This window comes from Meles meles, chromosome 17 (assembly GCF_922984935.1).
Source record: "Meles meles chromosome 17, mMelMel3.1 paternal haplotype, whole genome shotgun sequence".
Taxonomy (NCBI): Eukaryota; Metazoa; Chordata; class Mammalia; order Carnivora; family Mustelidae; genus Meles; species Meles meles.
In genome coordinates this window covers 63,472,320-63,500,314 of record NC_060082.1, presented here as the reverse complement: position 1 = coordinate 63,500,314, position 27,995 = coordinate 63,472,320, and the positions used below count along the sequence as shown (strand labels likewise).

General features: G+C 43.4%; 1 protein-coding gene across 1 annotated transcript in view; it reads left to right on the top strand.

Annotated features, from left to right (window-relative positions):
* Nucleotides 1–27,995, top strand: part of FMN2 (formin 2) — a 371,607-nt gene that overhangs the window by 22,362 nt on the left and 321,250 nt on the right. Inside the window, 1 exon segment of the mRNA XM_045983452.1 lies at nt 16,138–16,304. Within this exon segment, the coding sequence (XP_045839408.1) occupies nt 16,138–16,304 (167 nt within the window).

Below are 27,995 nucleotides of genomic sequence, written 5' to 3'. Positions count from 1 at the left end.
TTCAGCACCATTTATTGAAAAGAATTTCTCTTCTCTGTTGTATATTCTTGCCTCCTTTATCATAGATTAATTGACCAAATAATCATGGGTTTATTTCTGGGGTCTCTATTCTCTTGCATTGATTTATGTGTTTGTTTTTGTGCCAGTTTCAAACCCTTTTGATTTCTATGGCTTTGTGATATATCTTGAAATCTGGGACTATGATACCTCAAGCCCCCCCCCCCCCCCAGGATTGCTTTGGTTATTTGGAGTCTTTTGGGGTTCCATATAAATTTTAGGATTATTTGTTCTAGTTTTGAGAAAAGTGTTACTCGTATTTTAGTAGGGATTGCATTAAATCTGTAGATTGCGTTGGGTAGTATGAACATTTTAACAATATTAATTTTTCCAGTGCACGATTATGGAATATCTTTCCATTTGTTTGTGTCATCTTCAGTTCCTTTCATCAGTGTTTTATAGTTCTCAGAGTACAAGTTGTTCACTTTTTTGGTTAAGTTTATTCTTAGTTATTTTATTCTTTTTGGTACAATTTTAAGTGGGATTGTTTCTTTAATTTCTCTTTCTGCTAGTTCATTATTAGTGTATAGACATAGTACCAATTTCCAGGTATCAATTTTGTATCCTGCCGGTTTATTGAATTTTCTAGTAACTTTTGTTTTTAAGATTTTGTTTATTTATTCATTTGATGGAGAGAGAGAGATCACAAGTAGGCGGAGAGGCAGGCAGAGAGAGAGGGGGAAACAAGGAGTCCGATGTGGGACTCAGTCCCAGGACCCTAGGATCATGACCTGAGCCAAAGGCAGCAGCTTAACCGACTTAGCCACCAGGCATCCCATTCTAGTAGCTTTTTGATGGAGTCTTTGTTTTTAAAAATTTTTTTAAAAAAGATTTTATTTATTGGAGAGAGAGAGAATGATGGGAGGGGCAGAGAGAGAGGGAGAGAGAGACTCTCAGACTCCATGCTGAGCACCAAGCACAATACAGGGCTTGATCTCATAACCCTGGGGTCATGACTTGAGCCAAAATCAAGAGTTGGACACATAACCAACTGAGCCACCCAGGCACCCCTTATTGGAGTCTTTAGAAATTTCTAAAGTATCCTGTCATTTGCAAATAGTGACAGTTTAACTTCTTTACCTTATTTCTTTTTCTTTCTGATTACTGTGGTTAGGACTTCCAGTATTATGTTGAATGAAAATGGTGAGAGGGGACATCCTTATTTTGTTCCTCCTACCTTAGAGGGAAAGCTCTCTTTTTCTCCATTGAGTATAGTGTTAGCTGTGAGTTTTTCCACAAATGGACTTTATTATGTTGAGGTATGTTCCTTCCTCTTTTTGTTGAGTTTTTTTTTAACAATCATGAATGGATGTTGTACTTTGTCAAATGCTTTTTCTGTATCAATTGAGGTGATCATATGACTTTTTGTTTTATTTGTTGATGTGGTGTATGGCATTGATTCCAAAGTCCCTTTTTTTTTTAAGTAGGCTCCATGCCTAGTATGGACCCCAATATGGGGCTTGAACTCATGACCCAGCGATCACGACCTGAATGAGATCAAGAGTTGGATGCTGGGGCGCCTGGGTGGCTCAGTGGGTTAAGCCGCTGCCTTCAGCTCAGGTCATGATCTCGGGGTCCTGGGATCGAGTCCCACATCGGGCTCTCTGCTCAGCGGAGAGCCTGCTTCCCTTCCTCTCTCTCTGCCTGCCTCTCTTGTGATTTCTCTCTGTCAAATAAATAAATCTTAAAAAAAAAAAAAAAAAAGAGTTGGATGCTTAACCAACTGAGCTACCCCGGTGGCTTCCAAATCACTTTTTTAATGCTTTGCAGTGTGACATTGTAATTGAGGTCAAATACATTTATTACTACTCTTTTCCATGTTGTCACTGTCGGGTGACAAAATGCATCCTGTAAGTCCCAGTTCACCACGCAGAAAATTTATAAAGGTGCATAGTACCGAGAACTTGGAAAACCCAGCACATCTGCAGGCCAATCTGCAAGTGTTTTATAAAGTTTAAATATCAAAGTATTTCTTCCTTATCTGGAGTTTTGAGCCTGAAGATGTGTTCAGAGAAGGGAGTTTCCTGTAAGGGTGTCTAGTCCACGCTGTCCACATGGGCAGGGAGCTCTGTCTGGGGAGCAGAGACCTACATCCTCATCCGTTCGCATCCCTTCCTGAGCTGAGGTCATCTTCCCTGCAGGTAGGGGCCGAGGGTTAGTTACCTTCCTCTGACCTGTGTTTCCTGTGATGTGTCTAGCCGTTTGTCTGCACATTTTGTCTTCTTGCCTTGAGACAACCCTAGATATTTACAGCGAGGAGGGTGTTCCTCTTCTTGTAAAACTTGCAGCATTGGTATCCGAAACTAGACAGGTTAGCTTCGATTTGGTCATAACTGGCCTCTCATACCTGTTTTTTTTATTTCCCCAGCATAGACCATCAGTCCATGATGATACAAAATACGCGATAGCTCTGTATTCACCAACATCTTAAACTTAAGCAATTATCGTTAATTTGCTTGTCCACAGCACCTTTCCTCTTATCATTTCCATTGATAGACAATATGGGCTTTCTATTCATATTTTCATTATTTAATCAATGGGCAGTTTATTAGATAGGTAAGTTTGATCTAGAAGATCAAGAAAAAGCGTAAGACAATGAGACTGCTGTTTAATTCTCATTTTGCATGAGATTTGGAACCTGGAAGAAACAGAAACTTATACTGACCCCTTTCAAAGTCTAGCAGTTATGTTCTGTTCTTTCAACCGTTAAAAAATACACTGTAGGAAGAAAAACCAATGATGGGTCTGGAGGCTCTTAAAGTATAAATTTAAAACAGATACTCATAAATGAATGATGTTATGGGGCGTGAAACAACACCAAACTTACACTTAGCCCTTCCCCATGTGTGACCTGGAATATATTGCTCGAATATTTGAGCACGTTGTCGTAATGCATTGTTATTAGTAAGGGACAGGGAGCATATTTTTGTCAAAATTATGTCCTAGGATGGACCTAGGATATTCTTTGGCAAATAATAGTCTCTTAAGTGTTTGGTTATATCCTGTCTTTGCTGCTTTCTCTCTCTCTCTCTCTTTTTAACTATTTCCATCAATGTTTAATTAATATAGTATATTCTAAATAGACTGCATTTCAAGTATTCCTTCATGGGCTTTGGTCTTTGTGACTGTGTTGTTCGCCCCAGCGGGGTGCAGACCATGTGGCCTGTTTCTTTTATAGCTTCATAGAGAATGTTGGTCAGAAGCTTTTCCCAGAGTTGCTGGCTTACTCAGAAGTGGAAGATCCCTGGAATAAAAATTAGGAGAGCAGAGCGGCCCCGAGTTTTGGCATTGCCACCCTCCAGTCTGTAGGCCGATTCTAGAACCTTTTCATCCCTCAGTCAGTTGCGTTGAAATCCTGGTGGTAAATCCTTGCTTTGCTTCGCAAGCTGACAATAGATGGTGGAAGTGCCCTTTCTGTTCTATCATTCTGTCCAAAACACAGGGTTTCTACTTTTTATAGCATCACTGCTCACTGCCCAACTGAAGTCCCGGGCGGGGACTCATGATTTTACTTTATGCTTGTGCAGGAGGGTCACTGCATTTGGCCTTGTTTCCGTGTTTGTCCAGCCCTGTGAGTTTTGCTTAGCAATGCAAGAGGAGTATTTGAGGATAGTCTTATGACTGCGAAGCTGACACCACACTAAAGGGAAAACTCTTTGCTACCTAGGGTGTGTACGTATATGCAGGAAGAGGGAGAGGAGATGAGTGCAGAAATAATTGGGAATGGTAGTGATCAATAACTTTCCTGTCACTGGATGAATATTATTTTTAACATGAGTTTAACCAATTATTAACAAATAATGCCACTTAGAGAAAACATAAGTTAGGAATTGTAGAAAGCAGAGTCTTAAATATTACTTAGCTGATGTCATTAAGATCTACTGAATGTAAACGAAAAAACAAAAATGAAAACTTGGTGGACAAAGATATTTTAATCTGTGATCATCTTGCTTATTATTGTACTTTTTCTAATGCTTTTAGGTAAGAGGTATATTCTTAGGATTCCGTTGATTACTTATGATTTCCTTCCTTTAGGTTAAACCAAATTTTTATTTACCCTATTTAAGAATATAGAACCTTTGAAATGAATCTTGATAAAAATAATGATAGGACATATTTATTAGACACTGTGTTAAGGCTGTTACAAAAATTATTTCAGGTTAATTCTTACAATGATCCTAGCAGGTAATGAAGATGATTATTTCTGGTTATAGATGAGGAAACTGAGGAGGCTTAAGAGAAATTGAGTAGCTTGCCTGAAGCCATAGCTTGAACAATGGTAAATCAGGAAGGGCGGCAAGGCAATGTGTGTCCATAACCTAAGGTCTTGCCTGCTATACCATGCTTCTTCCCCTGGATGCGTTTTATGAAGTCTAGAGATAGGGTCCATGTCCTTTCAGTGGAAAAGAACGGGCAGAAAGGAGGAAATCCTCTCTATTCTATACAGAAGGAAAGGACTGCCCATGGGCGCACACCACACTTCCGGGTTCCTTTAGGCTGTACGTTATTAATGTCATTCATGTGATCAGTGAGACGAGCCTTTCTTAGATGGAGATAGTGGGACCTTGAGCAGAGCACCTAACACCCCTGGTCCTGCATTCCCGAACTGGTGAAATGACCGTTAGAGGCTGGGTTTGAAAGAAAGACTGCTCCTCCCACTGGGCTTCTTATTTGCGCCCAGGGAGGGAGGGGAAGAGGAAGGGAGAAACTGAGAAAATGTGTCCACCTCCTGCCCATGCACTTAGTCATAAATTCACCAGAAACCACTTCTTATGTGCCTGTAGAGTTTATAGCAGTCTGTATCGTAGAGAATGATTTATTGACCTTCGAGAATTTTCTCAAGTTCTAGCATTACTGCAGCTACAAGGGGAGGGTTGCCTTCGTAGTGGTCGAACTTAGCTCTTCCTTTACCCCTGGGACCTGTTTGCATTTCCTTGATAAGTAGCCCAGGACCACATGTACTGGTGAGTGGCCTCCCTGGCTGACCCTGTGCCCTTGACCCTGGGGGCTGGCTTCCTAGCCAGCAGCACCCACCGGCCCCTGTCATGCTCACCTGCAGCTTTTCACGACTTGCTTATTCAACAAACGGGTTTTTGGCAAGTTGACCTAGAGCTACTTTGCACCGAGTAAGAGCTTGGGAAATATTGTTGATTAAATAATGAAAATATGAAGGAAAATGAAGCTTTGAATAGCTGAACACCTAAGGAAAGTCTTGCCTACTCATATTCTAGGACCAATTACTTTCACTTTTTGGTGTGGCCAACACATCTCAGTCTACTGTAGGTGCTTTGACCAAGGAGTAGTGTCAGGGGACCAGGAGTCATGGGGTGTCCTGAACTGTGTGTATGGTGGTGGGGTCCATAAGAGGGTGCCATAGGGAACCTGGGGCCTCCGTGTCCAGGTCCTAGTCAGCCAGTTTGTGCAACTAAGAAGTAAGGTTAGATTCATAAGGCTTTCTGTCAACTCAGTCTCCGCTGTTTAGATTCAAGGAATTCCACGTAGTAGGCCAGTGTGTCCCGGTTAGATCTCCAGTCATCAACTGTAAGAAGAAAAACAGAAGTTCATGTCTCTGTCTATTCCTTCCACCCTGGTCAAATTATATTCACGGTCAGAAACAGAGCTCAGGACAGTCCAGTTAGAGGGCAGGTCCTAGAAGAAGTAAAAACTTTCACGTTCCTACCCCAATTATACTCTTTAATAAACTGAATCCCTGTCTCTTGTTTTTGTAGAATAAGGAAGCTATCCTGTCAGATTTGCAATCTTAGAGTTGCGTGTTCTACTGACTGGGCCACTGAGGTGGGCCCTGTTTATTTGGCCATGTAAGCATTAATCTTTTTAATGGCATCATTTAAGATATTTGTTAAGATTTGACCCTACATACAAGTAGAGGTGTGGTGAGCCCCATGTTCCTCTCACCTGGCTTCAATAATTATCAATACCATAATAATTTTATCTGCCTCTCCCAAATACACACTTTCTCATGGAATACCTTGAAACAAATACCAGGCACCATGCTAATGGCAAGTACTTCAGTATGCGTCTCAAAAAAAACTTTAATATGCTACAATGCCATTATTATATTGCAGGCCAATCAAATTTGTTTAATATTATCTGGTAACTAGTCCATTTTCAGAACTCTATGTTAGGTTAGAAGTGAGGCCCAATCTGACACGATTGAGTCCTCTTCTCTTTTCTTCCGCAGGGGCTGGGGATAGCACATGTGTTAGACGGTGGCTGTTGTATTCTTGCTGAACCCACACTGGGAGGCTCGCCATGTCTGCCTGTCCCGATTGTATTGAAGCTGTGAATGATTTATGGGTTTAGGGATGGCAGCTTGATTCCTTCCTTGCAAATTTTTCAGCTGACTTTTTCTCTAATGGGTTTCCCATCCATTAGCTATTCATTAAGTCAACCATTAAAGACTACAAAAGGAATTTATTAAGGATTGCAAAAGGGTGATTTTCTAATATTGTCACTTTTTTGCCCCTTTTAGCTAGAACTTTCTGTATTGAAAACTTTTTTTTTTATTCACTAGGTGTGTTAATTTGCCCTGAAATACGGTTTATACTGGAAATGCTTCTCTTGTCTTCATTAATTCTGTTATCAGTGATGTTTGGTGCCCTAGCATTCTCCAGTGGTATCTATTTTTATTTTTTATTCCTTTTCATATATTTGGTCTGTTTAAATTAATTTAGTTATTCTTTTTTTATTATGTTCAGTTAGCTGACATATAGTACATCATTGGTTTTTGATGTAGTGTTCAACAATTCATTAGTTCTGTATAACACCAAATGCCCATCACCACACGTGCCCTCCTCAATACCCATCACCTCCTTAATATCCCATGCCCCCACCTCCCCTCCCTTCTGTAACCCTTAGTTTGTTTCCCAGAGTCCCGAGTCTTTCATGGATTCTATCCCTCTCTGATTTCTTCCCATTCAGTTTTCCCTCCCTTCCCCTGTGGTCCTCCACACTATTCCTTATGTTCCACACATGAGTGAACCATCTGATAATTGTCTTTCTCTGCTTGACTTATTTCACTTAGCATAATATTCTCCTGTTCCATCCCTATCGATGCAAATGGTGGGTGTTCATCCTTTCTGATGGCTGAGTAATGTTCCATTGTATGTATGAACCATATCTTCTTTATCCATTCATCTGTTGTAGGGCATCTCAGCTCCTTCCACAGTTTGGCTATTGTGGACATTGCTGCTATGAACGTTGGGGTACATGTGCCCCTTCTTTTCACTACATCTGTGTCTTTGGGGTAAATACCCACCACATCTGTATATTTGGGGTAAATACCCAGTAGTGCAACTGCTGGGTCATAAGGTAGCTCTGTTCTTAAGTTTTTGAGGAACCTCCACACTGTTTTCCAGAGTGGCTGTACCAGCTTGCCTTCCCACCAACAGCGTGAGAGTGTTCCCCTTTCTCTACAGCCTCTCCAACAGTTGTTATTTCCTGTCTTGTTGATTTTTGCCATTCTAACTGGTGTAAGGTAGTATCTCATTGTGGTTTTGATTTGTATTTCCCTGTTGGCTAGTGATGTTGAACATTTTTTTCATGTGTCTGTCAGCCATTTGTATGTCTTCTTTGGAAAAGAGTCTGTCCATGTCTTCTGCCCATTTCCTGACTGGATTATTTGATTTTTGGGTGTTGAGTTTGAGAAGTTCTTTATAGATCTTGGATAGTAGCTTTTTTTCTTACATGTCATTTGTAGTTATCTTCTCCCATTCCATGGGTTGCCTCTTAGTTTCACTGACTGTTTCTTTTGCTGTGCAGAAGCTTTTTATCTTGATGAAGTTCCAAAAGGTCATTTTTGCTTTTGTTTCCCTTGCCTTGGGAGACGTGTGTCTTGAAAAAAGTTACTGTGACCAATGTCGAAGAGGTTACTGCCTATGTTCTCCTCTAGGACTTTGACGGATTCCAGTCTCTCACTGAGTGCTTTCTTCCATTTTGAGTTTATCGTTATGTATGGTGTAAGAGTATGGTCCAGCTTCATTCTTCTGCACGTGGCTGTCCAGTTTTCCCAGCGCCATTTATTGAAGAGACTGTCTTTTTTCCTTTGGATATTCTTTGCTCTTTGTTGAATTTGAGTTGACCATAGAGTTGAGGGACCCTTGCTAGGGTCCCTGTTCTGTTCCACTGATCTGTGTGTCCGTTTTTGTGCTAATGCCATGCTGTCTTGATGATCACAGGTGTTTTGTTTTTTTTTTTTAAAGATTTTATTTATTTATTTGACGGAGAGAGAGATCACAAGTAGGCAGAAAGGCAGGCAGAGAGAGAGGGGGAAGCAGGCTCCCCGCTGAACAGAGAGCCAATGCAGGGCTCCATCCCAGGATCACAGGTTTTTAACATAGCTTGAAGTCAGGCATTGTGATGCCCCCAGCTTTGGTTTTCTTTTTATTAATCCCCTGGGGATTCAGGGTCTTTTTCTGGTTTCATACAAATTTTAGGATTGTTTGTTCCAGCTCTGCGAAAAATGTTGATGGTATTTTGATGGAGATTGCTTTAGTGTAGATTGCTCTGGGCAGCATAGACATTTTTGCAATATTTATTCTGCCAATCCATGAGCATGGAATATTTTTCCATCTCTTTGTGTCCACCTTAATTTCTTTCATAAGTATTCTATAGTTCCTAGAGTACAGATCTTCCCCTCTTTGGTTAGGTTTATTCCTAGGTATCTTACATGGTTTTTGGTGCTATTGTAAATGGAATTGATTCCTTAATTTCTCTTCCTTCAGTCACATTGTTAGTGATAGAAATGTAACTGATTTCTGTGTATTGATTTTGTGTCCTTCCACGTTGCTGAATTGCTGTTTAAGTTTTAATAATTTGGGGGTGGAGTCTTTTGGGTTTCAGTTTCCTTGCTGGTTATGTCTGTTCAGATTATCTATTTTTTCCCCGTTTCAGTCTTGGTCGTTTATAAGTTTCCAGGAAGGCATCCATTTCTTGCAGGTTGCCTAGTTTGTTGGCACACAGCTGTTGGTAATGAGTTCTAACAGTTCTCCCTGTTTCCTTAGTATTGGTGGTGATTTCTTCCCTTTCATTCATGATTTTATTAATTTGGGTCCTTTTTTCTTTTGGACAAGTCTGGCCAAAGGTTTATCAATCTTTATTATTTCTTTTAAAGAACCAGTTTCTAGTTTTGTTGATCTGTTCTACTGTTCTTCTAGTTTCTATTTCAATGATTTCTGCTCTAATCTTTATTATTTCTCTTCTCCTGCTTGGTTTAGGCTTTGTTGGCTGTTCCTTGTCCAGGTCCTTTAGGTTTAAGGTTAGCTTGTGCATTTGGAATTTTTCCAATTTTTTGAGAGAGGCTTGGATGGCTATGTACTTCCCTCTGAGGACCACCTGTGTAGTATCCCATACGTTCTGAATTGGTGTGTTTTCATGAATTGGTTTTATTTTCATTCATTTGCATGAATTATTTAAGTTGCTCTTTAATTTCCGGATTCACCCATTCATTCTTTAGCAAGATGTTTTTTAATGTCCAAGTGTTTGCCTGCCTTCCAGATTTTTCCTTGTGACTCAGTTCCAGTTGAAAAGCACTGTGGTCTGAAAATATGCAGGGAATAATCTCAGTCTCTTGGTATCTGTTGAGACCTTATTGGTGACCCAGGATGTGATCTATTCTGGAGAAAGTTCCATATGCACTTGAGAAGAATGTATATTCTTTGTTTTAAGATGGAATGTTCTGTATGTATGAACAAAATCCATCTGGTCCAAAGCATCCTTCAAAGTTCTTGCTTCTTTGTTGATCTGCTTAGATGATCTGTCCATTGCTGTGAGTGGAGTGTTGGAAGTTTCTGTCTATAAATGTATTATTATCAGTAAATTCTTTAGTTTGGTTATTAGTTTATGTAGTTGGCTGCTCCCATGTTGGGGGCATAGATAATTACAATTCTTAGATTTTCTTGTTGGATAGACCCTTTCAGTATGATATAGTGTCTGTCTACATATCTTATTACTGTAATAAGATATGTAGCTCTCTTTTGAGGTCTGTTGGCGTGGTAAGTGTTTCTCCATCCCCTCACTTTCAATCTGGAGGTGTGTTCAGGTTCAAAATGAGTCTCTTGTAGACAGCATATGGATGGGTCCCATTTCTTATCCAATCGGAAACCCTGTGTCTTTTGATGGGAGCCTTCAGCCCGTTCCCACTGAGAGCAACTATAGAAAAATGTGAATTTAGTGCCATTTTATTGCCTGTAAAGTCCCCGTTTCTATTGATTTTCTCTGTTAATTTCTGGTCTCTATTACTCTTGGGGTTTTTCTTCTTTTATAGACTCCCCTCCCCCTTAATATTCCTTGCAGGGCTGGCTTGGTGGTCACATACTCTTTCAGTTTCTGCAGATCCTGGAAGCTCTTTATTTCTCTGTCCACTCTGAATGACAGCCTTGTTGGATAAAGTATCCCTGGCCACGTGCTCTTCATATTTAGTGTCCTGAGTATGTCTCGCCAGCCCTTTCTGGCTTGCCAGGTCTCTGTGGTTAGGTCTGATGCTATTCCGATATTTCTCACGCTGTATGTAAGAAATCTCTTCCCCCAGCTGCTCTCAAGATAGCTTCCTTGGCTCTTTTTTTGATTTTCAGGTTTCACTATTATATGCTGGGGTGTTTGTCTATTTTTATTGATTATATGCTGGGGTGTTTGTCTATTTTTATTGATCTAGGGAGAGGTCCTCTCTGCCTCTTAGACACAAAGGCTTGTTTGCTTCCCCAGATGAGGGAAGTTCTCAGGTATAATAGCATGATTTTAACGGCTACGTATATAGCCATGTATATAAAGCCGTCTTTTTTATTACCATGTATTTTTGTTGTTATACATTCTAATTTCTTTCAATTTTTTACTATTAATAACCATTTATTGTTGTAGCAGGAACTGTGCTGAGCACTTGACCTGCAGTATGTCATTTAATCTTCACAGTCATGTGATGCATCTCTCTTTTGGATATATTGAATATTTACATAGGATTGATTTTAGAAAGGTGAATTTTTGGGTCAAGGGGTGATCTCTTTTTTTTTTAAAGATTTTATTTATTTATTTGACAGAGATCACAAGTAGGCAGAGAGGCAGGCAGAGAGAGAGAGAGAGAGAGAGAGAGAGATGGGGGAGGAAGCAGGCTCCCCGCTGAACAGAGAGCCCGATGCGGGGCTTGATCCCAGGGCCCTGGGATCATGACCAGAGCCGAAGACAGAGGCTTTAGCCCACTGAGCCCCCCAGGCGCCCCATGGGGGTGATCTTTTTAAAGATCATGGACACGCATTGGAAAGTTGCTCCTTCAAGCCCTTCCTGTAATGCTCTTTCCACCTTCTGGGTTTCAGCCTACTTTGAGTCCAGGTTGAAGAAAAAAAAATTGACAAACTCCTTGCCCATTTGGTGGTTCTTTGAATTCTCATTTTTTTCTCCCAGTCCTCCCAGTTCAGGATCTCACTTAGCTGCCTCCTCCATTCTGTCCATGTATGATGTCACACTTGCATACTCAGCTGAGGCAGAGACAGAAATCTGTCTGGTTTCAAGGAGTGGAGTGCGTATGGCCTGGGTGAGATTATTGGAAATACAGGAAGATTTGAGAGAATAAGCATAGAATTAACCAGGAATCCCTCCCTCATACATTGACTTGTTGAGTCGAGACAGCAGTAGAGGGGACTGGAGAGACAGTGGCGGGTGAAGGAGGGAAAGTGCAGGGCGGTGTCAGGTGACAGCAGAGGGTTCTAAGGAGGAAGAGTCAGTCAACAATGGAAATTTCCTGAGAGACTAAGAAATTGAGTAAGATGGAGACGGATGTTATTGATACAGTGTTGGCTACCGGTTTCTGTTGGTTGTGGGGATGGAGGTCAAATTAGATTTGCAAATTAGATGCTCAAAGTGAGGGGCTAGAGGTAACATGTGTAGGTAATTCTGGTCTGTAGTTTTGATGTGAAAGGAAATCAAGAAATGGGACAGTAGTTGGGGGTAAGGCGTGATGTGGGCTAAGGGAGGTTTTCTTTTTTTCTTTTTTTTTTTAAATTAAGCACGTTTGTATGATGCTAGAAATGTCCAGTAAAGAAGGAAATCTTCCTGAATCAGGAGAGAGAGGGAGTAAAGAAGTAAAATCCTGACCACGTCACAAGGAACTCAACTAGAACAGAGGGGACGAACTTGTTCTTGTTTGGAGCAGGGCCTGCTTCCTGTGTAAGGAGGAAGGCAGAGAAGGGTGTCAGTGTGGGTGTTTTTGCATATTTGCAGTTTATCTTACTTTTCTCCGTTCTCTCAATACATTATTTGAGAAGACCATTGTATCTCATCATTGGAGAGACTGGGATAATGGGGGGGAAATGTATAAAGTTGTACTGGAGACTCTATGCTTCTGTGAGAATACAGAGCAATGTTGGGCCTAACTGAGGTTTCTCGTCGAGATCTTAAAGTGAAAACGGGCAATGAGCAAATGAGCATGTGTCTTTCCTTCACAGTGTTCAGTTGCTCTGGTTGGAGGCAAAGAGAAGGTAGGTGTCTAACGAATTGGGGTTTTGGGGTTTTCCCAGGCTACCATGGTGGGACAGAGAGGCGGGGGAGCTGGGGTGTTTGAGGCATGTGATTGCAGTGGTGGGAACTGAAATTTAGGCAGGTGAGGAAGGGAGTGATGGATTGTGTGACCGTGGCAGGGATGACTGACTCACGATCCCTGTGGACAGTGGAGCTTCAGAGGGGTTCTAGAATATGAGCTGAAAGGACAGAAGGTCGTAGTGAAGGACTAGATGTTCCTTCCAGATATTTGTATCTATATTGATTCATTTTTGATCAAAACATTAACTGATCAGCTCTATTGTGTCAGGCCTTTCTTGATGGTGACCAAACACTGGAGTCTGGTGACATGGAGTGTACCTTACGTAAGAAGGACACAGACCACAGACTCACATAAGTTCAGGGGCTGGGATCCCTGAGGAATAAAGCAGAATAACGGGAAAAAGAGTGGCCGGTATGCTGTTTGAGGAAGGGGGTCCGGAAGAGACGATTGAGCAGTGGCCTGAATGAGATGAAAGAGTGAGTCATTCAAGTATCTTGAGAAGAATGTTCTAGTACCAAAGGCTCTGAGGTGAGCGTGACCTTGGTGTGTTGAGGAGGAGGAGGCCAGTAGGTGAGACCACCTTCAGGGAGAGCAGAAAGAGCTGACAAGAGGCGGGGGGCGGGGTGGGGGCTTGAGTTGTGGTGAGGAGCTGAGTTTTGCTCCGAGGGTGTGGAAAGCCCTCGAGGGCTAGAGGACAGTTTGAACGTGGTCTTCCGAGTGGGTTGCTTGTGTGGGGTGAAGAACTCTGACTGGAGGCAAGGATTCAAGATCTCAGGTGAGGTGGTTCCCCGGGTGTTGGTTTGATCTCCATGTGGATGTCAGAATCACTGGTAGGAGGAAGAGTCGGAAACACAGCGGCCGAGCCAGAAGGAAGGCTGTTCCGTGAGTGGCTGGAGGGGATCGGAGTGACAGGAAGTTAGTGGATGGCAGTAAGGAGAAGGATGACAGGTGGTCTAGGCAGTGGCAGAAATGACGAAGATCTGATGGTTTTGAAGGAGAATAAACCATTTGAAAGTGCTCAGGGGATCAAGGAAATCACTCACGCACTTCCCACCCCCAGTGTATGTGGGATTTGACACAGAACGTGTCCGTGCAGACGGCTGCCAGAGGGGGACTGAAGGACAGTGAGTTACTGTCCGTGTGAGCAGGTGAGGTTCTCTTCGGAGAGGTCGAGGCAGGGATTCTCGAGCTGGGGGAGAGTTGACAATGTCTGGGGACACGTAGGCTCGTACGATGGGAAGAGCCGTGGTCGTGCCGCCGACATCTGGTGTGTAATGTCCAGTGATGCTGCTCAGGACAGGGTCAGGACACACAGAGTTCTCCGTCCCCAGGCAGCAGTGGGGTGGCGGTTGGGAAGTCCTGGAGGAAGGATTGAGGGGCATCTGCTCATCACAGAGCTGGAGTTCCCGGAAGGTTGGGCTTCCCTCCCTTCCGCATGATTCATAATTCCATGCCCCTTTCTGACAATTTTTGGCTTGATAGACACACACACACACTTACTTGCTCACACTCAGATACTCTCACACATGGAAGATCCTGTCTCCCTTCTGTCACACACAATTTCTGAGTTACAGGAAGGAAGTCCTTAGTTTTCTGGCTGTTTCCAGTCATAGATGTGTAAGACGGGTACTGTCTCAGTAATTCATCACTTGACAGCTGAGGGCTGGGGTTTCCTTGGTGTTTGGTTCTAGCTACATGCAGGGAAACTTAAGTTCTGTAGAAGAAAAATCCTTTATTTCTCCCCAGAAAATATCCTGGGAGACCAAAGAATGTTCTCTAGTGACCCAAAAGAATGAAGAAAATAAAAAGGCTTCTTACGCTGTGCTTCGTTATCCCACATATCAGAGGCGGATCTTGAAATGAGTTTTGTTGTACAAACAAAAATAGGAAGAGGCACGGATATTGCATGACTAGGATCCTTGCAGGCGTTTGTGCGTTTGAAATTCAGTTGTTCTAACTGGAGTCCAGACCTGGGCCTGGTTCACAGGGCCCCAGGCTAAGAATGCTTCTCATGTTGGGAAAGCAATTCGAACAAAAGCGAGGAATGTGCAACAGAGACCTTACAAGGCTCTCAAAGCCTAAACGATTTACTGTTTGGCCCTTTATAGAAAAAGCTTGCTGATCTCTGGTATAGATGTATCTTCTTTCTCGTTCCAACCATGATGTGAACGAGTCTTGGTCACAGAACCCTAGCGTTGCATTTATTCCGAAACCCTAAAAATATTGATGGATACTTCTTAGGTGTGAGAGGCTACATTTGCAGGATAGATGCTGGCTGTCAGAGAGTTTATTTTAGGAAGAGAGAGAGAGAGAGAGAATGCCAGGGCGAGTGGCGGAAGTGGCAGAGGGAGAGGCAGAAGCAGGCTCCCCGCTCATCCAGGAGCCCAATACCACACGGGCCTCCAGCCCCAGGACCCCTGGGATCATGACCTGAGCCGAAGACATAACTGACTGAGCTACCCGGGTGCCCCAAGAGGTGTAGATATTAAACAAATAAGTATACACATGATTAATTAAAGTCATTAGTTGCACAAGGTACTAAGAAAGGCGCCAAAAGAGTATGGAAGGGGGTCCCTGGAGTCTTTTCTGGAGAAGTGATTTTAATCTAACTTTGAAGAGTGAATCCACTAATTAGGGGCAGGAACAGGGCAAAAACTGAGGGAGCAGTTGTGCCCCTGAAAGGAACCCTAGAGATTTTCCATTTCTTCTACCGGAGTTGACTAATGGAGAAGTCAGCTAAATCAATTTCTGAAGGGTAATATATTAGAGAGCAATTCATATCAGAAATGAATTAGGGACTTCTGGTCATTCTGTTGTCCCACATGAATCTAAGGTCCAACTAGGATGGAGAACCCTGGCACGAGGTAGACCCGGGCCTTCTGGGGTCCTCAGCCAGTGGCCTCCTCTCGTGCATCTGTTCTCGTGTCTCTGTTAGGGAAACAAAAACTGAAGTTCGCACCTACTGTAGAGCTATGATTCTGAGGAGTATGTGAGAAGATTTTGAGCCTGTCACGTTCCTCTTCAGGGTGACGAATTGGCTGGCCAACCCTTTCCTCAAGGGTTGGGGCCTTTGCCTGCCTCCTGTCTCCTCATTGCCTGCCCCTCCCCATAGCCATGCCAGAGACTGTGATTACCAGTCACTGACATTTCTTAGCCCACGTGGTGGTTGGTACCTGCCCCTCAGAGAACCATCAGCAGCGCAAACCGAGAGGAAGGAGGGTTTCCAGTGAGATCCAAAAGGCTGGGCCCTTCTTCAGGGGGAAAGTGTACAGCCCGTGCCATGATCATCCTCTTTGGGGGCAGGGGATGTTTTGGGGAAGGGACGGGAAACTTGAGCTGCCTTTTCCCGTGGGGAAGCCCCGGCCTCAGACTGCAGAGTCTTCTCTGTGACTGAGAAGCTGCCATCTGTGCCCCTCCGTAGCCTTGGCAACGGTGATGCTCCGGGGCTGTGTTTTCCAGGCCTCCGTCCCCCGGGAGGCTTCTGAGCCAGGTGACTCGCCGGCGCTCCTTCCTGATGCCTGTTTCATCTGCAGGGCGGACTCTGCTGGAGAAGCTCTTCAGCCGGCAGGAGAGCGGGCCTCCCGAGGAAGCCGAGAAGTTCTGCTCCCGCATCATTGCCATGGGTCTCCTTCTTCCCTTCAGTGACTGCTTCCGGGAGCCGAGTGACCGGAACGCCCAGGCCAGTTCAGCTCCGTTTGATGTAAGTAGGAGCCCCGAGGCGGATGGCAGTCAGAATGTGATGTGTGTCTGCCCAGTCACCCAGTAACTTAAAAACCAGCACGTGACGCAAGCCATCCTCCCTCAGCCACTGTCTGTCTCCACGCTTTCCTTCTTGACGCCAGTAATCTTGGGCATATCGGCTAAACCTGCTTTTCTTAACAGATGGCCACTTTGGACAGTTGTCCAGCCTGCTCTAATCGCTGATGATTTTAAAGTGGTTCTGCGTCCTTTAGGACTACTGGCTTAGCTGGTTGAGGACGCTGCTTCGGAAGCAATACCGTAGGGCCAGAGCTTTGTTCCCAGTGGGCCGCAGGTTTCCATGGACGCCTAGAACACTGTTTCAGTGCGTTCATAGCTCATCTCTGTACTAACCGTTGGAATGAAGCAGCTCTGTCGGCCCCCCAGCTCCCATTCACCGAGAGAATGAATACCGCCCCACAGCAATCCAAAGGCGTGTTCGTAATTCCTAATGAATATCAGGACAGCCGGATTGTCATTTTCAAGCCAGGGTGTTGCTAACCTTTCTCAGGTACGTGGTGCTTGTGTGCCATGGTAGTTTTATGGAGGCTGCACCTCAGATCCAGGTATGTGAGAATTCTCCTCTATGATTTTCTCATAAGAAAATGAAGGTCTAATCGGCTCACTTGTGTGGAGCCCAGGGCTGTTGAGGCAGAGTAATGGGTTCTCGTCTGTGGGTTACCCTTGTTCTTTGCTTCCAACCGTGTATTCCCTTCTGCATCTTTGTGTACCTGCTGTTGACCAGTGAGTGAGACGATGGCGAGTTTTGACAGACAACGAAAATGGACCCCGACTGAGATCAGGACGTGATCGTCAACAATACAATGTCTACATGTCCTGTATTTCTTCTTTCTCTTCTTCATACATTATAACCTCTGGTTTTCCTTGCTCGCCCTTCAGTATTAGGAAAATTAACCACATAAAATATTGTGAGACCTTCTTAATACTTCCCATGTGGAAGAGGATTCCTCAGGATGCGCCATGACTTGTCAAATGTCCTTCTTGGGATCTTTTTATTTAATTAATTATTTTTTCAATGACATTCTAACTAATTACTGCTAGGTAGAGCTTTTTCTTCTATAGAAAGAATTGGGTAACGAAAATTTTGCCTCCCCCCTCCCCCTTTTTGGTGAGAGGTGTGTGTTATTACAGAGACAGGATCTGGGGACTGTGGTGGGCTAAACATCTTGTAGAGCTGTGTTCTAGAAAATATATCAGTTCACAAGTTGGGATTACAATCAACGTGTTATAGAGAAAGGCAAACCCCGGCCATGTCTAAAGCTTGCCTTTTCATTGAAACTATCCCCAAGTTGACTGCGTTTTCCCTTCTTAAAGTTTAGAAGTGAACAGTCTTATCACTCAAAAAATGTGAAATTGGAATAAACTGAAAAGAATAGGGTAATTCTATACCTTCTTTTTTTAATCACCAAACAACTTTTTTTTTTTTAAAGATTTATTTATTTGACAGGCAGAGATTACAAGTAGGCAGAGAGGCAGACAGAGGGGTAAGCAGGCTCCCCGCTGAGCAGAGAGCCCAATGCAGACCTCGATCCCAGAACCCTAGACCATGACCCGAGCCGAAGGCAGAGGCTTAACCCACTGAGCCACCCACGTGTCCCTTAATCACCAGCCTTCTTATCTCCCATGTCCCCTGCATCCTTGTGTTAGAGCAGTAACTCCTCCCATCATTGCCTGTTTGGAGGACGCTTGAGTATGGCATGGAGAGGGAAAAGGAAACAATAGAGAAAATCCCTTAATATGGTAGGAAGAAATTTCCTTATAATGGGGAATTTGCTTCCCCCAACTTTATAGAATTGCATTTTCTCCTTACTTTGTTCGTTGGCTCTGTGATACGTCTCTACTCCCCCTGCCAAACTAAAGACAAAACAGATATGAAATTAAAGGCGCTCTAGTGAGAAATGTCTTTCCATATCGTCCGGCAGCAGGTCAGTCACAGAACTGTGCATTTATTACATGCATGGTCAAGGATTTTCTTCAGAACGCGGAGAGGTGGGTAGCAAGACAGGGAGTTCTGTAGACTGCGGTATTAGTGGAGGAACGAGGAGAAATGAACTTGTCTGTGTGGAGAGAAGTTTCTGATAATTAGTCTCTCTGCTGATTTCCAGAAAATTGTTGTTGGGATCATTTCTAACCAACAGTTCTCTTGAGGACAGTTGCCTTCGAGACGCAACACCATGTGGGAATAAATTCGTAGCTGGCACCCTTCCCACCCCCAACTTTGTTCCCTTCGCTAAGAGCATCTCATTCCCTCCCCTTTCTCCTCTCTCCATTTTTTTTAAAAGGTTTTTTTTTATTTATTTGACAGACAGAGATCACAAGTAGGCAGAGAGGCAGGCAGAGAGAGAGAGGGAAGCAGGCTTCCCGCTGAGCAGAGAGCCCGATGCGGGGCTCGGTCCCAGGACCCCGAGATCATGACCTGAGCAGAAGGCAGAGGCTCAACCCTCTGAGCCACCCAGGCATCCCCTCCTTCTCCATTTATACACATAATTAAAGCATAAAGAGTTTTGATTTATGGGTCTTACTGATGCGGTTTAAGGATTAGCTTTCTTCAGTCAACCCTTTTTAGTCCCATGGTGTACATTTTTAGGGCCTAACATTTTGCTTTAGAAATGCTATAGAAAATAGGAAAGGACTTGACATTTTTCTCTTCATTTTTTTAATGTGGTGAAAGTTTCAAGAACCTGATAATGTTCCTTCATTCCCGGATGCTGAGCAAATACATTTTATAGGCTCCAGAGACAGATTAGTGAGCAAGAGAAATGAAATGAGACTGCTTTCTTTCTTTCTTTTTTTTTTTTTTTTTTTTTGAGAAGTAAGATTCCTGTTCTCCTGAAAATTCTACCCTTATCACAGTGTGGAGAGACACACAAAAACCAAAAACCAAACACCAACAACAAAGACTGAAACTAGAACAACAACAAATAGAAGCATCGGCCGTGAGTTTACGTCAGATCCTAATAAATGCTGTAAAGGAAGCAAACCCTAGTAACATGATAGGGTCAGTGGGGGCGGAGGGGGCGCATCCAGGATGGGAGGTTGAGGGAAGCTCATTCCAGGAAGCTCACCTGGCAGTAGGGTCCTTCTAGGAAGCTCACCTGGCTGGAGGGTCCTTCCAGGAAGCTCCCCTGGCAAGCACAAAGGGCTAGGGGGAGCGTCGGCATGAAGATAGCCCGGCACGGCCTGAGTGCCTATGCAGCTGAAATGTCTTGAGTTGAGGGCAGAAAGGACTTGGGGTTGGAACATGCAGGGTCTTGACAGCCATGAAGAAAAACAGATTTTTTTTTTTTTTAAATAGCTTTTAGAAGGTTTTGCGTGGGGGTAGAACATATTTTATTTCTTTATAAAGATTTATTTATTTATTTGACACAGAGAGAGAGTGCACAAGTAGGCAGAGAGGCACGCAGAGGGAGAGGGAGAAGCAGGTTTCCTGCTGAGTAGGGAGCCCAATGTGGGACTCGATCCCAGGACCTTGGGGTCATGACTGGAGCCAAAGGCAGATGCTTAACCGACTGAGCCACCCAGGCGCCCCGGAAGAACACATTTTCCATGGCTTCCTCAGCCTGGTCTCTGGGTAATGGAGTAGAGGGAACACCAGGAACATTGCAGTAGTTAGGTGAGGGACGGTGGCAGTAGCTTGAGGAAGGTGAGGGAAGTAGAGAAGAGCCCTTAGGTATGGGATGGATTCTGGAGGCAGAGCTGGCGGGACTTCTGGGGGGGTAGACATGGGGGCGGTGGAAAAAGGAAGTCGACTGTAACTTCTTGGTTTAAGTAACTGGGTGGACGGTTGAGCCATTTATTGAGATGGAGAAGACAGGTCCCTCGTAGGAGGAAAATGTTGTAAGGACAGAACTAGTGCTTGTTTTATATGTACTTCATTGGAATAAAATTCTGTTAATTTAGGAAACTAATACCGAGCATATAAGCTGAGAAACATAAGCTTTTGCTTTTTGCTGGTGGAATGTTGTTGACTTTATTAGCCAATCAAAATTAGGGCCACGATACTCAAAGGCGTTTCAGCCATCAGAAGGGCTGGTAGCCCTTTGCATAGCCCTGTCTTCATAACAGAAAGAAAGACGGAGCTCCGCTCAGGACCTGATTGCATTGTTCCTTACCTTTTCCTGTTTCTGTCACTGATGTGGGGACCCAGAAGCCATCACCTTAGTTCTTATTCCCTGACAGTGTTCTCACATTTGCCTTTTGCTTTTTTTTGTTCCTTTTTGTTTTGTATCTCAGAATTCTAAGCGGGATCATTTCTATTCTTTCTTTTTTTTCTTTTTTTTGAAAGAGAGAGGGGACAAGTGGTGGGGAGAGGCAGAGGGAGAGAAAGAGCGAGAGAAGCAGTCTCCCAGCTATCAGGAAGCCCAATGCGGGGCTTGATCCCAGGACTCAGGGATCGTGACCTGAGCCGAAGGCAGATGCTTAACCGATTGAGCCACCTGGGTGCCCCTAAGCTAGATCATTTCTAACAAGAGAAAACACATGCATAATACAACTGCTTAGTAGATTGTATTGCTTAATTGTAGGTCATGGGTTGTTTTTGTTTTTTTGTTTTTTTTAATGAAGAAAGACTTTTTCTTTTTGGAGTCTCTTCTAGTCATTTCTCAAGTCTGAGAAAAAAAAAAAGTCTCTCCTGAAAGTGTTTACTGTAAATCCTTAGAAATAGCAGAATAGTGTTATGATACACTATTATGACACACATGGTTGACTCTTGAACAAAATGGGGGTTAGGAACGCCAACCCCTACACAGTCAAAAATCTACATATAACTTGACTTCTCCCAAATTTATCTACTAATGGCCTGCTGCTGACTGGAAGGCTTACCCATAATGTAAGAGCAGATTAACATGTTTTGTCATGTGTATTACATACTATATTCTTACAATAAAGTAAGGTAGAGAAAAGAAAATGTTACTAAGAAAATCACAAGGAAGGAAAATACGTTTACTGTGCTATAAAAAAAAATCCACGTGTAAGTGGACCCACATAGTTCAAACCTGTAATTTGCAGATTTGGGCCACCGTCCAGCTCCCTGTGGACGAGATAGACCAGTCCTCAGCCTGTGACTGACCCCAGGCCCCAGTGCGCTAGATGGAGGTCATTATGCAAGAATAGGTTCAGTAATATAGTCCCTTACGATTCCTTTTCTTTGGAATACTTTTTTTTTTTGGTACGATTTTTACTTATTTGAGGGCACCCGGGTGGCTCTGTCAGTTAATCGTCTGCCTTTAGCTCAGGTCATGGTCCCAGCGTCCTGGGACTGAGTCCCACATCGGGCTCCCTGCTCAGTGGGGAGTCTGCTTCTCCCTCTGCCCTCCTCCTGGCTCGTGCTCTCTCCCTCACACTCAATAAATAAAAGTAAACTAAATAACTAAATAAATAATAAAATCTCAAAGAAAAAGAAATACATAAGTAAAAATAAATAGACATCTCTAAATAAATAAATGAATGAATGAATACATAAAAAATAAAATACATGGGGATCCCATACAGCCGTGTCTCCTTCCACCATGTCAGGAGGCAGAAGGCACCGGCTGTGCAGTCAGATGCTCTACCACGGAGCTGTGGCCCCCAAGGCACCGGCTACGAACCAGGAAGAGGCCTCTCACGGGATAAGGAGACCATGTTGGTGCCTTCAGACTCCCAATCTCTAGAACTGAGAAGTAAATTCTGTTGTTTATAAGCCACCCAAACTCCGATATTTTGTTATAGCAGCCACAACAGGCCAAGGCACCAACTAGCTTCCTCTTCTAATTTAGATCATGTTCTTGATACGTAATTATAATTTTTTTTTTCCAGCTCCTCCCTTTTCTCTTGTCCTGCCCCTAATCATTGGGGACTCACAAATTAAAAGACAACCTCTATTCTCAACCGATTCACAGCCACTTTAAAGAAATAAGATATGCGTTAGACTATAGTATTAGAAGAGGGGGCCATAGTCAGACTGTCCTGGATTTGAGTCCTGGATTTCCCACTTTGTAAACTTAGGTAAATGGCTTAGTTTCTTAGTTTCTTTCTTATGGAAAACGAACAGTGATGTAGTAGTTTCCGAGTAAGGAGACATCTTGAATACAAGTAAAGCATTTTGCACATTATGGAGCATAGTAAGTGCTCAATGTATGTTCACGGTTACCACAGATCATGATCATATTGGAGTTCAGTAGAGACATGTACAGTGGGGGTGCAAAGGAGAGAATTAACTGAGTCTCCATGGTAACTCAGTAGGTAACCCTTGGGAGGAGACTGGAGGGCAGACTTGGAATTTGCTGCAGGGGCCGATGGAGGGGACTGTAGTTTACAATTATCTCTGGAGTGTGAATCGGGGAAATGATAGGTGAGAGGAGGCCAGACATGAAAACCAGTTTATTTATGTCACCTTGGAGGTGTTTTTCGTATATGTGCTGCTGAAGCAAGCACTCCTTGGGGATGTTTGTAAATAATTTTTTGGTAGTTAAGGTATAAACAGATCGGTATTTATATAAAAAAAATCATTCTGGTGACAGAGTGGAAAAGGAAGAAATTTAAAAATAGTGTCTGTGATCAGTAAAAATGCCCAAACTGAAACAGGCAGTGTGGAGGAGAGGAGACAGCTCTGGGCACTATTTTAAAATTTGGAACTGATGGGACTTGTCATTTGATTAGATGTGGGGAAGTGAAGGAGATGATTTCTCTGGCTTCTGATTTGCCTCTCTGGGTGGATGATGATTACAGAGAGGCCGAATACTGAAGAGGGAATAGGCTTCAGGGAAGATGATAATTCTTTCTTGGACATCTGGAATGTGCGGTTGTTTGGGACAGGACGGTTGGCAGTTCCTAGAGGGCAGAGGGGCTGATGTTACTTACATCACCATTGTTGCCTAAAAGATAAGCAGGTGTAGTGAATTAAGATAGACAGGAATAAAGCCCCGAGATTACAAATCTTAAGGACTACAGGAATAGGTGTTCTGAGAATGGATTCATGGGAGGCTGTTGCCAGAAGATCCTGGGATTTAAGAATTCAGAGGTGAAGCTGTTCTACTGATTCCAAAGTCCAGTCCCTGGAGCATGATGCTCGTTGTCATTGGAACTGAGGTGTTGAGAGTGTTGGCTGGGACTAAGCATCCCACAGAACTGTGGAGGAGTAGGTAGTGAGTAGGTGTGGAGACTCAGACACCGGACTGTGCCATGCAGTCCTGGAAAGGAGAAGGCTCTGTGGAGGTCAGTCAGTTTCTGCGTTAAGAGGGGATAAATGGTAACACAACAGCTTGACATGGGCTTCAGAGGTGCAGAGATTGTGCACGGGATGGGCACGGAATATTCTCTAGAGCACTGTGGAGATGATGAGGCCGTGTTTTACAAGAGGAATCAGAAAAGTTCCTTTTAGTTCAGTCCTTACTTGCTTGACTTACCACATCAACCATTTCGATTACCTTTTTTTTTTTTTTTTAAGAGATTGGCTTGGTGGAGAGAAGGGTCTTTTTTTTTTTTTTTAAATATTTTATTTATTTGACAGAGAGGTCACAAGTAGGCAGAGAAGCAGACAGAGAGAGAGGGAGAAACAGGCTCCCCACTGAGCAGAGAGCCCGATGTGGGGCTCGATCCCAGGACCCTGAGATCATGACCTGAGCCAAAGGCAAAAGCTTAAACCACTGAACCACCCAGGCGCCCCTTTTGATTACCTTCTTGGGTCTGCCCATTACTGGTCTCTAATCCAGTCTCCTTAGGCTTTCCTAGGGCTTCTTGGTTCGGGGCTGTGCTCCTTCTAGATCTATACGTCGCTGTCTGAGGACATTTTTGGCTGCCACGTGAGGGAGGGCTGCAGCTGCCATCTTCCCTCCCCAGGGAAGGATTTTCCAGTACAGAGCGCCAATAGCTGAGAAGCCCTGCAGTGTACAGCCTGCCGAAAGCCTTTAGTGGTTTCTCTGTCAGAATGAGGTACCAGTTCCTTGGACCTCCATGATCTGCCTCCTGCCTTCAACCCTTTCACAGTTCTCCAGCTCACAACACACTTCCTTTCTGTTTTTCCAAACTCTATCTTGACCAGTTTTTCCAAACTCTATCCTTGACTTGCTCTCGGTTTCCCAACTGTCTGTACTTTCTCTCACCCCTGGAGTTCTACTGCTACTATGACCATGTTAGCTCTCCTTTTTTTTTTTTTTTTTTAATAGACTGTTATTCAGAGTTCCCTCTGAGATACCTTCTTTAGCCATCTAAACCTAAATTTTCTCTCCTAATGAATGTGTAGTATAATTTGCTATTTACCCCGCAATGCCCCAGTGCAGATTAAATTTTATGTGAAGGTGTCCCTGTGCAATGCTTTGTCCTTGTGTTTACCGTAGAGGCACAGATCTGTGGTAAATACAGGAGTCAGGTCTCCCCACAGTGCTTTAGAGCAGATCCTAGTCCTAGACTGGATTACAGTCTCATCTACTTCACTTAAGAGGTCAGGACAGTTAGACAAGGTCACAGATGAAAACTTTTCCTGTGCCATAAGAGCGCCTGCCTCTGGAGAGATTTGGAAGATTAAACGAGATTGGTAAAGCCTCGCACAATTCCTGGCACGTAGTAAGTCCCCAGTAAATGTTAACAATTACTTTTTTAAATATTCTCTTTCAAGTTCCAATCATAGAACCTGGTGTAGCCCTTCAATGAATACGCCTTGATTTCACGAAGAAGAGGGTTCTAAGGAGAACCTTAGGGGCGGAGAAGAGGAACTAGAGAATCCATTAATGAGCTGTCTTGAATGATCAAGAGTTACCTGTATTTAATAACCTTGTGAACACTTGGAGGGAGAGCAGATGGAGGATGGGGTGGAATATGGATTTGTTCAGGAACCAGTTGGCTTGAGAACGGACTCTGTTGGATCTCTGCTTCTGGGCTTATTGCCATTCCTTTTTTTTTTTTTTAAGATTTTATTTATTTATTTGACAGAGAAGTCACAAGTAGGCAGAGAGGCAGACAGAGGGGGAGGGGAAAGCAGGCTCCCCGCTGAGCAAGAGCCCTATGCAATGCGGGGCTCCATCCCAGGACCCTGAGATCATGACCTGAGCGAAAGGCAGGTGCTTAACGACTGAGCCACCCAGGTGCCTCCCCACGGTTCTTCCTTAATCCATTCGCTACTCATGATTTTTGCTGCTGTAATTACCACTTCCACCACCCCCACCCTACCACCATCTTTCTGGATGGAGTGGAATGGAGATGGAGGGAGCAGGTGAATCTTTGGGGGCGGGAACTGCAAACTGGGCAGGGAAGTCATCTTGCCCACTTGATGCTGTGTTCCTGAGCGCGTCCTCGTGACTGCATGCTGTCTCTGGTTCTGAGAGTATTATACTCACATCTTGGCAGATGACTTACATATTTGCTGCTTTAGCTCTCAGTGTTTGTGTGTGTGAATGTCTGGCATACTTTACAGATAATGCGGCATGAATGAATGGCTTTCTGTAACACCCCCTGGAAGAATAAGGACTTCTGTGTCACTCAGCATTGCTCCTCTCTTTCAAAGAACTCTACCGCAGGACTGACTTTGTGTGGGGTTAAATTACGTCTGCTATGTTTGTAGTCAATACAGTTCAGTGTGAAGTAGAAGGCTTTTATATGTATTTTAAACACCGTTATTTCTCTGGACTCCATTATTTTAAAAAAGCGTTCTGTCACATTCTTTTTATCCTGATAATTTATTATTATTTAAAAAAAATTGTTTTAAAGATTTTATTTGTCAGAGTGATAGAGAGACGAGCTTGGGTAGGGGCAGAGGGAGAAGCAGGCTCCGCACTGAGCAGGGAACCCAATGTGGGACCCATTCCCAGGACCCTGGGATCATGACCTGAGCTGAGGGCAAACGCTTAACTGACTGAGCCACCCAGGCATCCCAGTCCTGATAATTTAGTGATTTGTCCCTGGTTATTGTTCAGTGAATGGTTTTATGACTGGATCCTGTACTAATCGGTGTCCAAGTTTTATATATTTGAGTTTAAGCATATATATTTTGAGATTATTTGAATTTTTGATCTGATATGGGATTTAGTAAATTTCTAACACATGCTGCTTTTGTGTATTTTCTTTAAAAAGGTAAAACAAAGTTATTTATAAAAAGGAGTCTTGGGCGCCTGGGTGGCTCAGCGGGTTAAGGCCTCTGCCTTCGGCTCGGGTCGTGGTCCCGGGGTCCTGGGATCGGGCCCCGCGTCGGGCTCTCTGCTTGGCGCGGAGCCTGCTTCCTCCTCTCTCTCTCTCTGCCTGCCTCTCTGCCTACTTGTAATCTCTGTCAAATAAATAAATCTTTAAAAAAAAAAAAAGGAGTCTTTAGTTCAAGCCCCACATTGGGGGTAAAGTTTACTTAAATAAAAATAAAAACCACAGATTTGATGGCTTAAACAAAAGAGATTGGGGTGCCTGGCCGGTTCAGTCAGTAGAGCGTGGGACTCTTAATCTCAGAGTTGTGAGTTCCAGCCCCACGCTGGGTATAGAGATTACTTAAAAAACAAACAGAAAAAGATAAAACAGGTGAATCCCCCCACAAGTTAGGCTGAATTCAAGAGTGTTGTTAGAAAAGTGGTAAGGGTAACTCATTGTTTCCCTCACCACAACATTTTCTGAGCTTAGAGGAAGTGTTACCAGTACTTCTGTGGATTTTAGAGTAATCCCCAACCATAAAGTTAATTGAAGTTTAGAAAAATCAATTTCTAAAAATCAATTATTGACAGTCATACTTTGTAAGGCAGTGACATACTTTCTTCTTGCTGATTTGTTTTTTCATTTAAGGGTATTAAGCTGTTGGAGGTATCTGTTTTGGCTTTCACAACTGGTTCTTTTTATCACCCACTTGGCAAACAGTGCTGAGTGACTCAGAGTTCATTTGGAATTTATATGATGGACTTTTATTAAAATGGGTGACTTAGCCCAACTTTTCTGTCATGATTTTCTTTTCTTATCCTTCTCCTGGATATGCCCTGATTATTAATAAGTTCTGTTGATGTGACTCGCATTTCCTGTGGCCTTTCTTATCTCAAGAGCCAGGGGAAGTATAGAATTATGAAAGTGAGGGTAACTTGTACTGAGAAAGCATCACCCAATCAGAAATTTAGAAGGTTATTTTTTTCTCTTTGGATACCTGAGAGATTTATTCTGTTTTTATTATCTTTATTGTCTAGATCAGGGTTGGCAGAGTTTTCCAAAGTTGGCCACATAGAAGATATTTTAGGCTTTAAAAAACATTTACAGTCTTTGTCACAATTGCTCAGATCTTCTATTATTGTGTGAAAGCAGCCATCGACGATGTGTAATGAATAAGCATGGCTGTGTTTCCTAATAAACCTCTTTTCGAAAATGGGCACCTGGCCAGATTTGGCCTGTGGACTGTGGTTTGTTGACCCCTGGTCTGTGCTCAGATAAGATTTAAAAGGTGAATCTGATCTGTGAGTTTGATTTTTCTGTCTCTAACCATATGCGGTCACTGGCCAGTTATGCAGTATCTATTGAATTTTTCCATGAAAAGTGCAGTTAGTCTCCTGTGTTTGTTTGCTTACGGTTGAAAGGATGAAAAGACACGGCAGCACACTGTTCAATAGGAGGGGTGTTGGCAGAGGAATTTTGAGGTTTGAGTGGTCAGTATGACTGGAGCATAGAGTCACAGCATGAGGAGACAGGCACGGAGGAGACC